General features: G+C 22.9%; 2 protein-coding genes across 3 annotated transcripts in view; both read left to right on the top strand.

The window, feature by feature from the left end:
- The window catches only part of LOC112599367, a 190,777-nt gene that overhangs the window by 65,946 nt on the left and 110,777 nt on the right, over nucleotides 1-14,054 (top strand). The window lies entirely within an intron of this gene.
- Nucleotides 9,278-10,064, top strand: LOC112599368. The gene is made up of 2 exons (XM_025346252.1): nucleotides 9,278-9,463; nucleotides 9,756-10,064. The coding sequence occupies exons 1-2, from the start codon at nucleotides 9,278-9,280 to the stop codon at nucleotides 10,062-10,064; spliced, it is 495 nt and encodes a 164-aa protein (XP_025202037.1).

Raw genomic sequence — 14,054 nt, 5'->3', positions numbered from 1 at the left:
ATGATACTGCGTCTATATTATTGTCGTATAGTATATACTATTTTATCTCTCAATAGTGAATTACTCTTTTTGAATTTTTTTTAGTTTTTGACTTGAAAGTTATAGAAATATAAATTTTTATATCGTGTAGACCCAAAAGAGATCTTATGTAAGCCTTATGGCTCATATATATAATTAAATATATATTTTTAGTGAATAGGTCATATTACGTGCATTATTCTATGTATTCATCAACTTGTAGCTTTTTAAGTTGTTTAAAGAATTACACTTCATTTACACGCGTTTATAAGAAATGATCATTAATATTATTAAGTTGTAATTCTGCTTTAAAAACTTAACCATTTTATTATGAAAATAAATTATAAACAAATTATAACTTCTAAGATTTAAGTTCCTTATTGAATTATTTAATAAATTATTTAAACATACAATAGAAAAGAGTAAATAAGAGTAGATTAATTATAATATATTTCAGAAACAGACCAGAACTAAAACATTTCTACTTTTATAATTTACTATTAATTACACAATTACATTTTATTTACAAACTAAAGGGGCACTGAAATGGAAATCTATATTTGAAATCAATGACAGCAACGTCAAAGGTTAAACATATTATAATATATTATGAACTTTAGATTGTTAGCGAAGCAATGTATGTATTGATTTTAAAGTTATGTGAGCTATTTTTTTGTCATAAGATACTTTTTCAAGATAAAAAAATGCTTGGTTTTTAAGCTTTGAGGATGTTTTTTGTTGGAAAATCGAATCTAATTGGTCATTAAGGGGGTCAAATATGATTTTTTTTTAAATTATTGGGAAAAAAATAAACACAAAGCTGGTTTTTGGTAAAATCGAATTTTTAGTTGATTGTAATTTTTAAACAAATAATCGTGCATATTTGAAATTTATACCAAATGTTTATATGAGCATTTTTAAAAATATAAAAGCTCATATTAAACTGTAAAAGCTATGGTTTGATCGATTTTAATGTTACTTAATCATTGTTGTTTTTACATATGAATACATAACAATTATAATAAAAAAAATGATTGAAAAAACTGTTTATTTTTTGTATTACAAATATCACGCTCAATTGTAAAACTAAAATGTGTAAAAATTACTTAGCTTAAAAACTATAAGACTAATTATTATAGTTAATACTTAAATTAATGTATTTTAATTATTTTCAATATATTTTGATAAAAATAAAATTTTAGGTCACTATTATGATCAGCTTTATCTGTGTATACATAAAAAATATTTTAAAACAATATAAAATTTAATTTCTAAATTCAAAAGATTTAAAATGCTTTTATTGTATTACTTTTAGATGAAAAAAATCAGTGTCAATGTGTCACTACTTACCATACGTGATTCAAGACTTTATGTTATTTTATAGATATTTATATTTTTATGTTTAATGGTATATTGATACAGTTTGATAAAACAATGTGACATTAACATTTAATCAAATATATTTTTACATATTTTTAAGTAATATAAATGCTTAGTTTATCTTGTAATATATTCATATAATCAAAAACATAATTTGTTTTTTTTATATTATGCACTTTTAAATTTAAAAAAAATGTTAAATATTTTTGCATAATATTTAATTATATAATTTTCCTAAAATAGATTCATAAACATTTATACTTAAGTTAATACATATATAATGTTTATTAAGAACAACATTTGATAATTTTTAATGAAAAGTTAAATTTTATGAATGTATTACTATTTTATATCATACCTAAATCAATTTCAGTAATTAATTGTATAATATATTAAACAAACAAACGACGGTGTAGAAAATAAAATTTAGAATCATCTATTTTACTATATTTCTCTTTTTATTTAGATTTTCATTTTCAAAATGTTATTTTACAAAATTTACTTAACAACGATATATCTATTATAAAATATTAAACGATACAGTTATTTTATGGTTAAAACAAAATAACATAGTCTACGCAATAATTTTTCTTTTGATTAACTGATTTCTATAAAAATGTTTAGAAATACCATTTATGAAAAATAAAAATTATTGATTTAAATATTATAAAACTAATGTAAAACACACTTTTGTAATTAACAATAGCGTCATTAAAATAATATAAAGTAACTTTCAAATATATGTGTTTTAATATTTTTATTTATATTTTTTAAGAAAATAAATTTAAATTTTTAAAATATTTTTTGATTAGTGAAATTTATAAACTTAATTATATTATTTTTTTATGACCTTCAGTTAGTATTAAGAATATTTAAACTTAATCTAAATATTTTTGGTTGATTTGAATAGCAGGTACAAACTCAGTAATTATCTAATTATTGTATTAAATTAAAATGATACCAAATACTATATATTTTAAATTGTACAGTAAAATTGTTTAACTTACATATTAATTCTTAATTAAAACATTCAATACGAATGATTTTTCATAATATTGTATTAGATTTAATTATTTAACTTTATAATAAACTTTAGAATAAATAGTTTACAGTGAACAAGTTTTGAATTCTTAGTGGAATAGTTTTTTAGAGAAATTGGGAAATACATTTTTCACAGCATTCATAGTTACACAAAAAATAAAATTGTACGAGTATACATAAATTATATAGACGGAAATAATAATACAAAATTAAGAAATTTACATAAAACCATATATTACCGGTAATAGCGTACCTGCCATTGTGTTGAATAAAAAAATTATTACAAAATGTTGCATACCAATTAAAAATGAAATGTTGTATCATTTATAAGAAGGTAAGATAATACCAATTATAATTTAAAAGGATTTTGAGAAAATTAATATCATAAAAAAATTAAAATTAAAACTACCAATATTTTAATAATATAAGTAGTAAATTATTAAATTTCAAAGACGCTGTTTTTTCGTTTTATATAGATAACATTATGAATTTGGTCTTCGTATCGTTATTTTGTTACAGTTACATACCATAAAGTTTTGCACACATAAATCATTTTGTGGAGGATATGAACTAAACATTTATAATGTCAAAGTCATTGGATGCTAAAAATCAATACATATTTAAAAACTAATAGTATTTGGATGTTGATTTTATATTTATTTTGGTAAAGTATACAAATTTGATTCACTTTTGAGTATACTCTATGAACCGATTTTTGAAGTCTTTAAAACAAAATTATGCGTAACTGCAGAATATGCAAACGTGATCTTCTAAGAAGTATAAATGAATACTCTATTAAAAATATTCATTATAATATGCCTGTAATGCATGAAATATGGTATACAACAATCATAATAACCCCTTGTCATACATTGGTATTAGTTTAAAACTAAAAACAGAATAAACAAAAGTAGGGTAACAAAACGTGCATATATTTTAGTTTACAACTACTATTTCATGTATTATTTAAAATTATTCAAGTATTTAATAATCTAAAATATATTTTTTTAATGCAAAAACAAATTAAATTTTGTATTTATGTGTTTAAATATTTTACCGCTAAACAAAACTCTTGTAAAAAAAAGTTTTGCTACCAACGATCGTCAATTATTTTTCTATTGTATTGTTTGTAAATAAAAATAATGTTTATTGAAAATTGAATCTATCTATTTATAACTAATTTGTATAAGTATATGATTTTATATTATAATCAACTGTGTATATACATATACTATTTTAAACACATTTATACGACTGTGCACTAATAATTTCAATGAAAGTTATATCAATAGATTTATTGGAACTTTGGGAATATTATAGGTTAATCTGTATTCCAAAATTTAAAACCTAAAGAGTAGTTATGCGTAAGTCGTACATATTACTCCTGAAATACAAACATTTTTTTTGGTTTTCAATTGGATGCATAAAAAAGATAGTTATTATTATGTTATAGCCAAAAAATTCCTCTTAGAGAATGCCATTTTGCTTGAATAATTCTGTCTTAATCATTGGCTTACATTGACAACCAGTATTGTAAAATATACTTTTCTTTAATCAATCAGTCATACACTTTTCAAATAAATAATTTAAAATACCATCCAAATAATATCTATAGTGAAGTAGGTATTTGAAGTAATACCTAATTGAAAAAAAAATGATGTATTTAGTTCAAAAATAATTTAATTTAATCGAAAATTTGCTTGTTGTGTTTAAAAAAATATAAATATAATCACTAATTATATAAAATTGAGAAGTCAACAAAAATTTAAATAATAAAAACATCGGCTTTACTTTGATGCAACATAGTTGATGCATCAACAGTCAACAGTCATCAGTCAGCATAATACAATCACGAAATATGAATTACGATGATATAAAACGTCAATGGTTCTACCCTCCCTGAAATAACACAATTAATTAAATCAATATTATTCGAAATAATAAAATGTAAAACATTAATTCTCTTTACTCAATGTACACGTCATATCTATAAATAGGGTAAATGGATAAAGGCATAATACAATTTTTCATAATAATTGTTATTATCTTAGTACCCCATAAATATACACATATCATACACCTATATTTATATATACAATTACTATGAAATTGATGTTTAAAGGCATGGTATTTTTTTTTTTTACAAATAACAAATATAAACAAGTTTACAATTTAAAAAATCAAAAACAGTATTCAATAGAAAAAAAAAAATATTGAAAATACTGTTCAAATACTTTTAAAATAAAAGTTTTAAAAAGTTTTCAATACTTTTACTCAAATACCTTACAATACTAGTCAGGATATACGTTGTGACTTTTTGTGTAAAAAAATATATTATATATTATTATAATAATATTATTATATATAATATATATTATTTATTTCCTGTATCTCGTTTATTTCAACTGGTTTATCTTTCAATTTCAAACGCTGAAGTTGTTAGTATGCTTATCATTTCCAATTACTAATTATAAGGGATAAAAGAAGTCGACAAAATATTGTGGTAAGAAGTATGAACGTACTATTTCCTTGCTCTTTTTATGTTCACCTGTATGTAACCTGTACTTAAGTAAGATTGCCTGAGAATCTTTATATTTTGTCATATAAAAGAACAAAAAAAAAAAAAAAAAAAAAGAACGTGTACAAACAAATAATATACAGGAAAATAGAAAAAACCTAAGTATTTTAGTAAAAATGTCTGTAAGTTATCAATAATCTTTTATTTAGGACATTACAATATAATATGATATAATTAATTAAATTAATCGAATTGTATGTATGTATGAATTTACTATAGGTCAGTAACGGTGAGTCATTATAGCTAGTATTAATAATATTTATCTATACAAATACCTATTATAATAATGATGTTTTAGCTTATAATTCTTAATAAAGTACTAAAAAATATATATCTTTTCCCAGTTTTTCATCGTACATATTTTTATATTATTTTATAAGAATAATACGTTTCACAATAATACGTCCGTTAGAATTTAAATGATTTATTAATATTAAATTTTTTTAATATTATGAAAAATGACAATTCATTAAATTCTAATGAACTAATGACTTTATATCAAACAGCCATGCAACTTAACATAACTAAGTTTGTGATAATTAATTTTAATTATTTACTTTACCTATTTATTACAATATCTAAAAAGTCAAAATAGTTCTAATATTAAAAATATTAAGTAGTATTTTATCCTTACTTTAATTGTCGTTCTTAAAATTATATTTATATATTCATATACGTAATATAAACGTAATAATTAGTTTATTGATTTAAAATTTTTTCTTTAGTAAAATTTTGCTGTATAAAATTATATATTTTAGTAAAATAATATTGTTATAAATTAAGAGTCAACACTAATTAATCTTATTTTATAGTATGGTTTATGACGTGCCACAAAATAAGTTGTACCAAACAAGATAGTTGTATTTTAATAAATCAACATAATTTGTAATATTATTATAACTGGTTATATTTTCATAATATATTTTTAAACATATCAAATTTCTTGTTTGTACCTATATTACATTTAATATAAAATAAGAATAAATTAATAAAATAACTTTTTTTTATCGATAAAGAAGTGAACTGAATCTATTGCTTTTAGAGTACATTATATTTAGAAATAATGGTGTGTTTGTTAGTACTATCTAATCCCTGGAACCACTTATCCAATCGTTGCCACACCTTATACATGTGTTTTTTTAGACTCTGATAGTGTTATAGCTTTGTTTCAAACCTATATATATATATATATATAACTTGGGGTAGCTTACACAGAAATACTATTTTGTTTATATCATTTAGTATATACTATATAATATAAGCGAAAAAGTATAATATATAAAACATGTGTATAGTAAATAAGGCTGCTATTAGTTACAAAAATAGAAGAAACTTTTATATTATCAGTATTATATCATGTATATAAATTAATATTTTGTTTATAGCGTATATTCTCAAAAACCACTCAAAATGTCAAAGATTAATATCAGAAAAATTTATCAAACCACGTTCAAATACATGTCAAATGCTATATTTAATCCACGGTAGGTGGATTTTTTTTATTTTATGTATTAAAGTAAGGAAATTAGTGACCTCATACCTCCAGATGATGTTATTGACATATACTGTTTAATTTAATAACATATCAAAACACTCTACGTATGTGTACACACAGTATACTGTCTGTATACATACATACATACATTTATTTAAACGACAGTTTTGTAGAAATACTGTTCGGCGCCAAATTCACATTTCACAAGGGACCGTTTTCTTTAAAGGTTTTACGTGGCGTCCCGTTATGAGAATGCGGTTCGTGTTTCTCTTTTTCTCGAAATGAACGGCGATAATACGTGCATAAACATATATAATAATATCATTGGTAGCAAAACACTACAATTATAATCATTATTGCTGTTACTATTACTTTTATGGTAATAAAGTAATATAAATAATATATGATTATTATCCAGGCAGCATATACTTAAAAAGTGTACAGAGAAAATAAAAACGATAAAAATATCAATATCATTATAAAAATGTATTGATTTTTTCGTTTAATATCCTTATTTTCTTGCTATTTCATCGCCCCGGGAGACTAGACGCGTATCATGCTCTAAGGCCTACAATGTGACTGTACCGCGATAATTTCTATTCAAAAATATTTCTGATACTGAAAATTATACATGATAATATAATGGGGTACCAGAGTCAGGAGTCAATACCTTTTATATACTTTTATAGGACCTTTTTATTAAGAGTTCCTTCTCCCATCTCATAGAATACATTTTAGTGTTGCTCGCTATCAATATTGTGGTTAGTTGGAATTTTTATATCTTTTCTTTTACCACATCATCTCCACAAAATATTATTTAAAATAAAAAAAAATCTGATAAAACACGTAGGTACACGCATAATAATAATAAATTGTCATACCGAGTCTGTGGTAATAAGATATTAAATATTAATATTGTGTGGTTTGCGATTTATTATTCGGAGTATAACCAAAATAGATTAACCTCATGCCGCTAAATCAAATTGCTTGAGAAAATTTCGTATTCAATATTATTTTACATTTATTAATAAAAAAAATTTAAATTTACATACTTTTTATAATATATTATATAGATACCACGAATGGCCAAATGGCCGATCGCTACATTAGTTTGATTCGATCACGACTATCGTTTGGCTTATCTTTTCAGAAAACAACAATTACCTTAACGGTGATAATGAAATAATAAAATAACAGTTAAAATTATTTAACTATTTTAGTTAAGTAGGTAGATAAAATAATAAAGAAAGTGTTTATTATTTTAGATTAGCAACCCTTATAGTAAATACAAAATTAAAAGGAAATGAAAAGTAGGGAATCGGACATTACGAATAAGACTAGGTATATGCACAAATACGATTTACCCTATGAAAGAAGCACAGGTAGGATGAGTTAAGAAAAGTACATTTAAATAGAAAAAGAGTAGACTATTCCCCAGTCATAAACGTGAAAACGTAAAGTGTGAAACTATAGAACTGAAATTTAAAAAAGACTTTATGATTATATAATTATATTATATATATATATATATATATATGATTTATTATATAGAAGGATCAATCATAATGTTATAATACATGAATTTATATCATATTAGTTTTTAATAATCTTTTTTACTGTATAAGTAATTCTTATTTTATTTTCTAATAGAATTTATAAAAATCAGTTTAAAATTTAAATTGTAGAGTTGTAACGATAACATGTTATATATGAGTTATGTAGTAAGTTGATACCTATAACTCGATCAAACAAATATTATTATGTAATAACTAAATAAATCACCATCAGAATTATATAATTTGTTCCAACTTTAAATTTTAAGCTAACTCAATAATACTAGGAACGGATAAAGTTTGTTTTTCTATGTATCATTCAATAAAATTGTACACAAAAGTATTATTTTTTAATTTATTTTAGTGATTTTCTTAAATCTTTTCTCTCTTTTTCAACTATTATTTCTAATATAAAAATAACTTAACTGTAAACAAAAACAAAATAATTGTGTTTCACTTATTTCATTAATATTGCATGTGTCTAAAAAAGTTTTCATATTTTTTAAAACATATTTTTGATGAGCTAAAGAAAATTAATTTACCCAGAATGCAGAAACGAAATTTACATTGACACATTTTATGATTAAAATAATAAAACATACGATCATGCATGTAATACAAGTATAATTGAATTAAAATTGACTTAAATACTTAAGTTTTGAAAGTAATAAAGTATGTAACGTATGTGAATATAAATATGTAAATATTTAATATACATAATATTATTAATAAACAACCATATTAGTGTATTTAACTATATGAAATAATAATTATAAATATAAAATGTAAAACAATTGTTTAAAATTACTTTATTATAGATAATCAATTAAATATATTAAAAAAATAGTTTTTATTATTTAAATTATTTAATTTATTCAAACTATTTGTATTAAAATAAACCTTCGAGAAAGTACCTACATAAAACATTCAGCAAGATTATATCATTTAATAATTATATATTTAAACAAATAATTAGATTTTAATTTTTTGATTTTTGTTATTATCAATTAATCAAATATATATATATATATATATATATATATATATATATATAATAACGTATTTTTATCATATTATTGGTTGTTTAGTAGATGTATAGTTACGCTAATTCGTATGTTTAAGTAAATACACAAATTTTTGACAAACAAAAATAAAAAACCATCATAATATTTACTTTTCCTTTTTTATTTTAGTGTCAAAAAAAAAAAAAAAATGAATTTTGAAAATTACAATGATGATATTGTGTCAGTCGAATTTGACTTCAGGGGGGATGCAGCACCAGAAGCTATGGAGCCTTATCGTAATGATGTGATAAGCGATCATCAACAAAGTATACTAAACGAGTTGAGAATAAATCTTTGTCGTGAAGATTTTATGTACCTAAATAATCATAAAGAAGTGAGCATCGATTATATAATTATTTAGTTTACGTTTACGTATAAATAATAGGTAATCGTATTTATGGATAATAATACATACAGACAGCATTTTGATGATTTTTAATTCTTCCAAAATATGGTAACTTAAATTTAATTTTAATTAACGTATTTATAATTATTTACATTTAAAATACAAGCATAATTATATCATTCATTATAGATTTTAAAGCTACAAATATTATCAATACATTTTTATTCATACATCGTATTTTTTACTATGTTGTTTAACATATCTTCGATGAAACGAATAGGTAGAAGCAATAGTGTCTCTTTTGCTGAATGAAATCTTAAAAAAATCACCAAAGAATCCATATGCATACGCTGTTGATTACTTGAAAAATCCACAGACTGTCAAACTTGTGGCTAACTTCAAGCAGTCCGAGGATTTTCAATATGAGAACATTTTAAAAAAGGATTACCAACAATATGCGACAGCGGCATTGGCAGTAACAATAGCTGATACTAAACAGGTTGATTCGATGGTCACTAAGTACGAACAAATCGAGGTTTCGGAAGACGGTGAGACAGATGTGATAGCGGACAAATATTTAATTTATTGACAGGGGATGAAGAAATCTATGCGGTGGTGAAAGAAGAAGCAGAGATGATGATTTCCCAAAAAGAGTAACGAACGTGTTTATTTGCTAGCCTCTTGTTATTTAATAATTGACAGCCACTAAAATATAAATATAGGATGAGAAAAGCCAAATGTTTTTAATATTTGATTCAAAACATAGCGTATTTTAATTTGAAAAAATATTTTATCTTGTTTATTCATCTATACTTGACAAATTAAAATAGTGAATAACAGTATCAATACATTTATGTATATGAAACAGAGTACCGTTTAGAAATTTCTATTAAATATAGTTATACATTAACTATAGAATAATACAATAAAAAATGCATAACAGTATTCTATTTTATTTTTATTTTTATTATTAGAATTATAATCTAAGTTTAAAAATAATTTTTATAGGTCGTTACTTGTTAGATTTTTGAACTACCAAAGTTACAAGTAATATACGTATACGTATTTTTTTAGTGTTAGCGTTTCATATTTGCTTGGATAATTTTGTAATACGAGTATATCAATTAAATCTATATTAAATAAAACATTTTTGTATAATTTAATGAAATTCTTCATTATTATATATTGTTACAAAATTAAATAAATATATTATTAGACTTTTAGTTACATTATTTGTATAAACACACGAGTCTTTTAAAAAATTATTTTTTTTTTTAGAAATTTTGGAATAATAAAAATAAAATGCAATGATTAATAACAGCATTTTTTTTTTTTTTTTTTTTTTTGGTTAGGTTTATTAATATAATAATAATAAAAAACATGCTTCAATTTCTAAACTGTAATATTATTAATATTTACTTATATGAAAACTTATCAAACTTCTTAATATCACAATTTAATTATAATACGGTAAATTAATTTACTTATAGTATCTATAACATATAGACTGATATATTTACTGAAAGAAAAGAAGTTGCACATTGTTTATGGATATTAGAGTCATAGGTAATGCGACTAAAATAGACAAAAAGCTAATTAAACCGCAAGACTCAGTAAATCTAAGTCTTGTTGAACTATAGCCAATTAATGATCAATTCGAAGACCAAATAGAAATATCGAGTACTAAAGTTAATAGTGTTATTAACTAATTGCTATTGTATATAAGTCGTTCATCAGCCGTTAAAGTTTGATAACACGAGGAAGTTTGTGCGGTCACCAGGCATCATTCAATTTAGTGAAATATTGATTTATTTCCCTCTAACAAATACGCTATATATTATATTCAATAATAAATAACAGAAACTGATACGAGGCAGTAGCGGATATAATTTTTAACCAATTTTGGCAGATGTCCGAATTTTGTTTTCAAATCATAATTATATGTGACTATCACCGCACATTTTACATAATTATTTTGTAATAACATCCTAAAATAAACCGTAACCACTAACCAGCGATGTAATTATTGTTTCTATTAACGTGACAGGATTAAATAAATAATAACATTGGTATAAAATATTGAGTAACTTAAGTATACATTGGCGGGATTTACACAAAATTTCTATCTTACACCACTTTACGGCGATAACACGTTTTACGATCGTAGACGTATCGAGTTTCAAATACTGAAATATCTATTATATTCATTGGAGTTTTTCAATTAAAAAACTCACAGGATTAGTGAAAACTGAGCAGATCGAAACCCATCGATGTATATTGTATCCACTATAGACAGAAAACAAACAGACTCATGTGTTCGATTATCACCGGATATCGAGTTTCATCCGAGCTCTTTACGTACTCTGCCAACTTTTCACTATATCCCGCAGGCCGTGAAACGAGAATTTTCAATATGTATGATTCTCACACAAAAAAACCTTACCGCATTCGTTTAAAAGCGCACAGTTTGCTTCAATCAACGACCTGGAAAAAATAGTAACGATCGTGTTATACATACTACAGTAATGAATAACTTACTATCAGTGCGTGGTCGCGGTATTATGTATGTAAGCATGTAATCATAGACCAACAAATCATTTTCTTTTGTAAAAATTTAATTCTTTTTTTTTTTTTTTTTTTGTATTTGAGTAAATTCGATATAGGTGTATTTGTTTACGATAAAAATATTTGTATTTTAACCGAGATTGTAATTGTATAGTATTACGTATTATTATGAAAAAAATATGTTGTGACAAAATTGGAATACACTCGGATTTCTGAGAATGTGTGACCGTGCAGTGAATTCGCCAAATAACCTATTTAACTTGATTATCCAACGTAACGTTCGCATTAGGAAACAAAAATATCACAACTACCTAAATCGATTTTGACAAAAAAAGAAACGTACACAATTAACACAAGGTCGTTAAATTATCTATAATTTGTCTAATAGTATTCTCTTTATAAACGTGGAGAAAAAATCATTCAGTATTACAATTTTGACTTTAGGAAACGAAATTTAACAATCATATAAATACATATTTATTACAACGTATACTATACGTCTACTGGCTGTCACTGGACAGCCTCTCTCCTCATATTTTATTATCATTTAAATATACTTCACATCATAGTATAATATCCCATTTGCATATTATACATATGTTACAGATTTTAAATTCTTTATTTTAATAAAAAAAAAAATAAAAATAAATATATACACAACATTCGTTTTTTTTTTTGAAAGATAATTAGTTTTATAATTTCATTATCGAGACCAAAAATATTATGTTTATGAAATTTTTGATTTACTGTTTAATAAATTAATATTTAATTTTAACTAAATAATTTTTGTAAGATATCTATTGTTAGTTGTTAGTATTGTTATAAATCTGTATTATACATTTATAATTATAACAATAAGTTCAATAGGTTCTAGTACATTTTTGATTAAAATATTGAAACTCAACAATTATTGTTCGATTCATTTTTTATTTAAACCGTATGAATGGTTATTATTTGTTTCAATATAAAACAACAATAAAATACTTTGTTTTTTAATTCTTCTTGTAATATAACTGAATATAACTTTATAATATTATTATATATAAGCTACAAATACATTCAATCGAATATAAAGACAGCTCAATAGTGATTATATTTTATATGGGAATATAATAGTATTATGCTTAACATACTGCTTAAAGTTTTAGAATTTTATTCAAATAAATATTTATTGGAACAAATTTTTATTGAAAAAATCACCCATTTATTTTGATGGATATTTTTTATTATTATAATATTATTTTTCTAAATATCGGTTAAAACTTAAGTCAGAGCTTTTAATTAGTTTTTTTTAATTTATCGAAATCAATATTGTTATTTAATCTTCAAGAACATAATGGATCCCACTGAACATGTTTGTACAAGAGCATAATATAAGTGAAATATGTTTAAAAAGAAACATATTTTTAATTTTTAAAATAAAATTATAATAGGTACGTATAATTTTGTATAAAAATAGACATTTTGGAAAGATTTCTGTGTCGTAATGCATTTTTATGTATGGATTTAAATTTAATTTAACTCATTTAAGTATACAAAATAATAATAAAATAGCGTATAATATATTGTTTTAGTATTTTTACACTTTTTAGTAAATTGTAACAGATATAGTTGATTATCAAGGTATCCTAACTCGAATAAATAATTTAAAACATTTATAAAGGTACAATATAAATTATATTTCTTTTAAAAGTCTTGAAAGTAAAATTTTACAGATATGTTGTTTCATTAAAAGAACATAATTTACTAGAAAATAGGCTATAAATACATGACTGTAATCGTATATTATTATTATATAATATTAAGTACACAGGTACATGCTTTTTTCTCTATGGTTGTCGAATTTTACGCACTTAAAATAATAATATGTTTTCGGCACACTACCATCCATAACGATGTCTGTTTGAGAGCATATCTAACGATCATATACCGTGTGTACAGACATTTCTTGGCTGATCTATTTACGTAGGTAAAGGCAATGTTATAAAACTTGATGTGTTTTTTTTTAAAAACG

This window comes from Melanaphis sacchari, unplaced genomic scaffold (genome assembly GCF_002803265.2).
Source record: "Melanaphis sacchari strain LSU unplaced genomic scaffold, SCAv2.0 Contig50_pilon_pilon, whole genome shotgun sequence".
Taxonomy (NCBI): domain Eukaryota; kingdom Metazoa; phylum Arthropoda; class Insecta; order Hemiptera; family Aphididae; genus Melanaphis; species Melanaphis sacchari.
The sequence above is the reverse complement of the archived record's forward strand: the minus strand, read 5'-3'. Positions and strand labels throughout refer to the sequence as shown.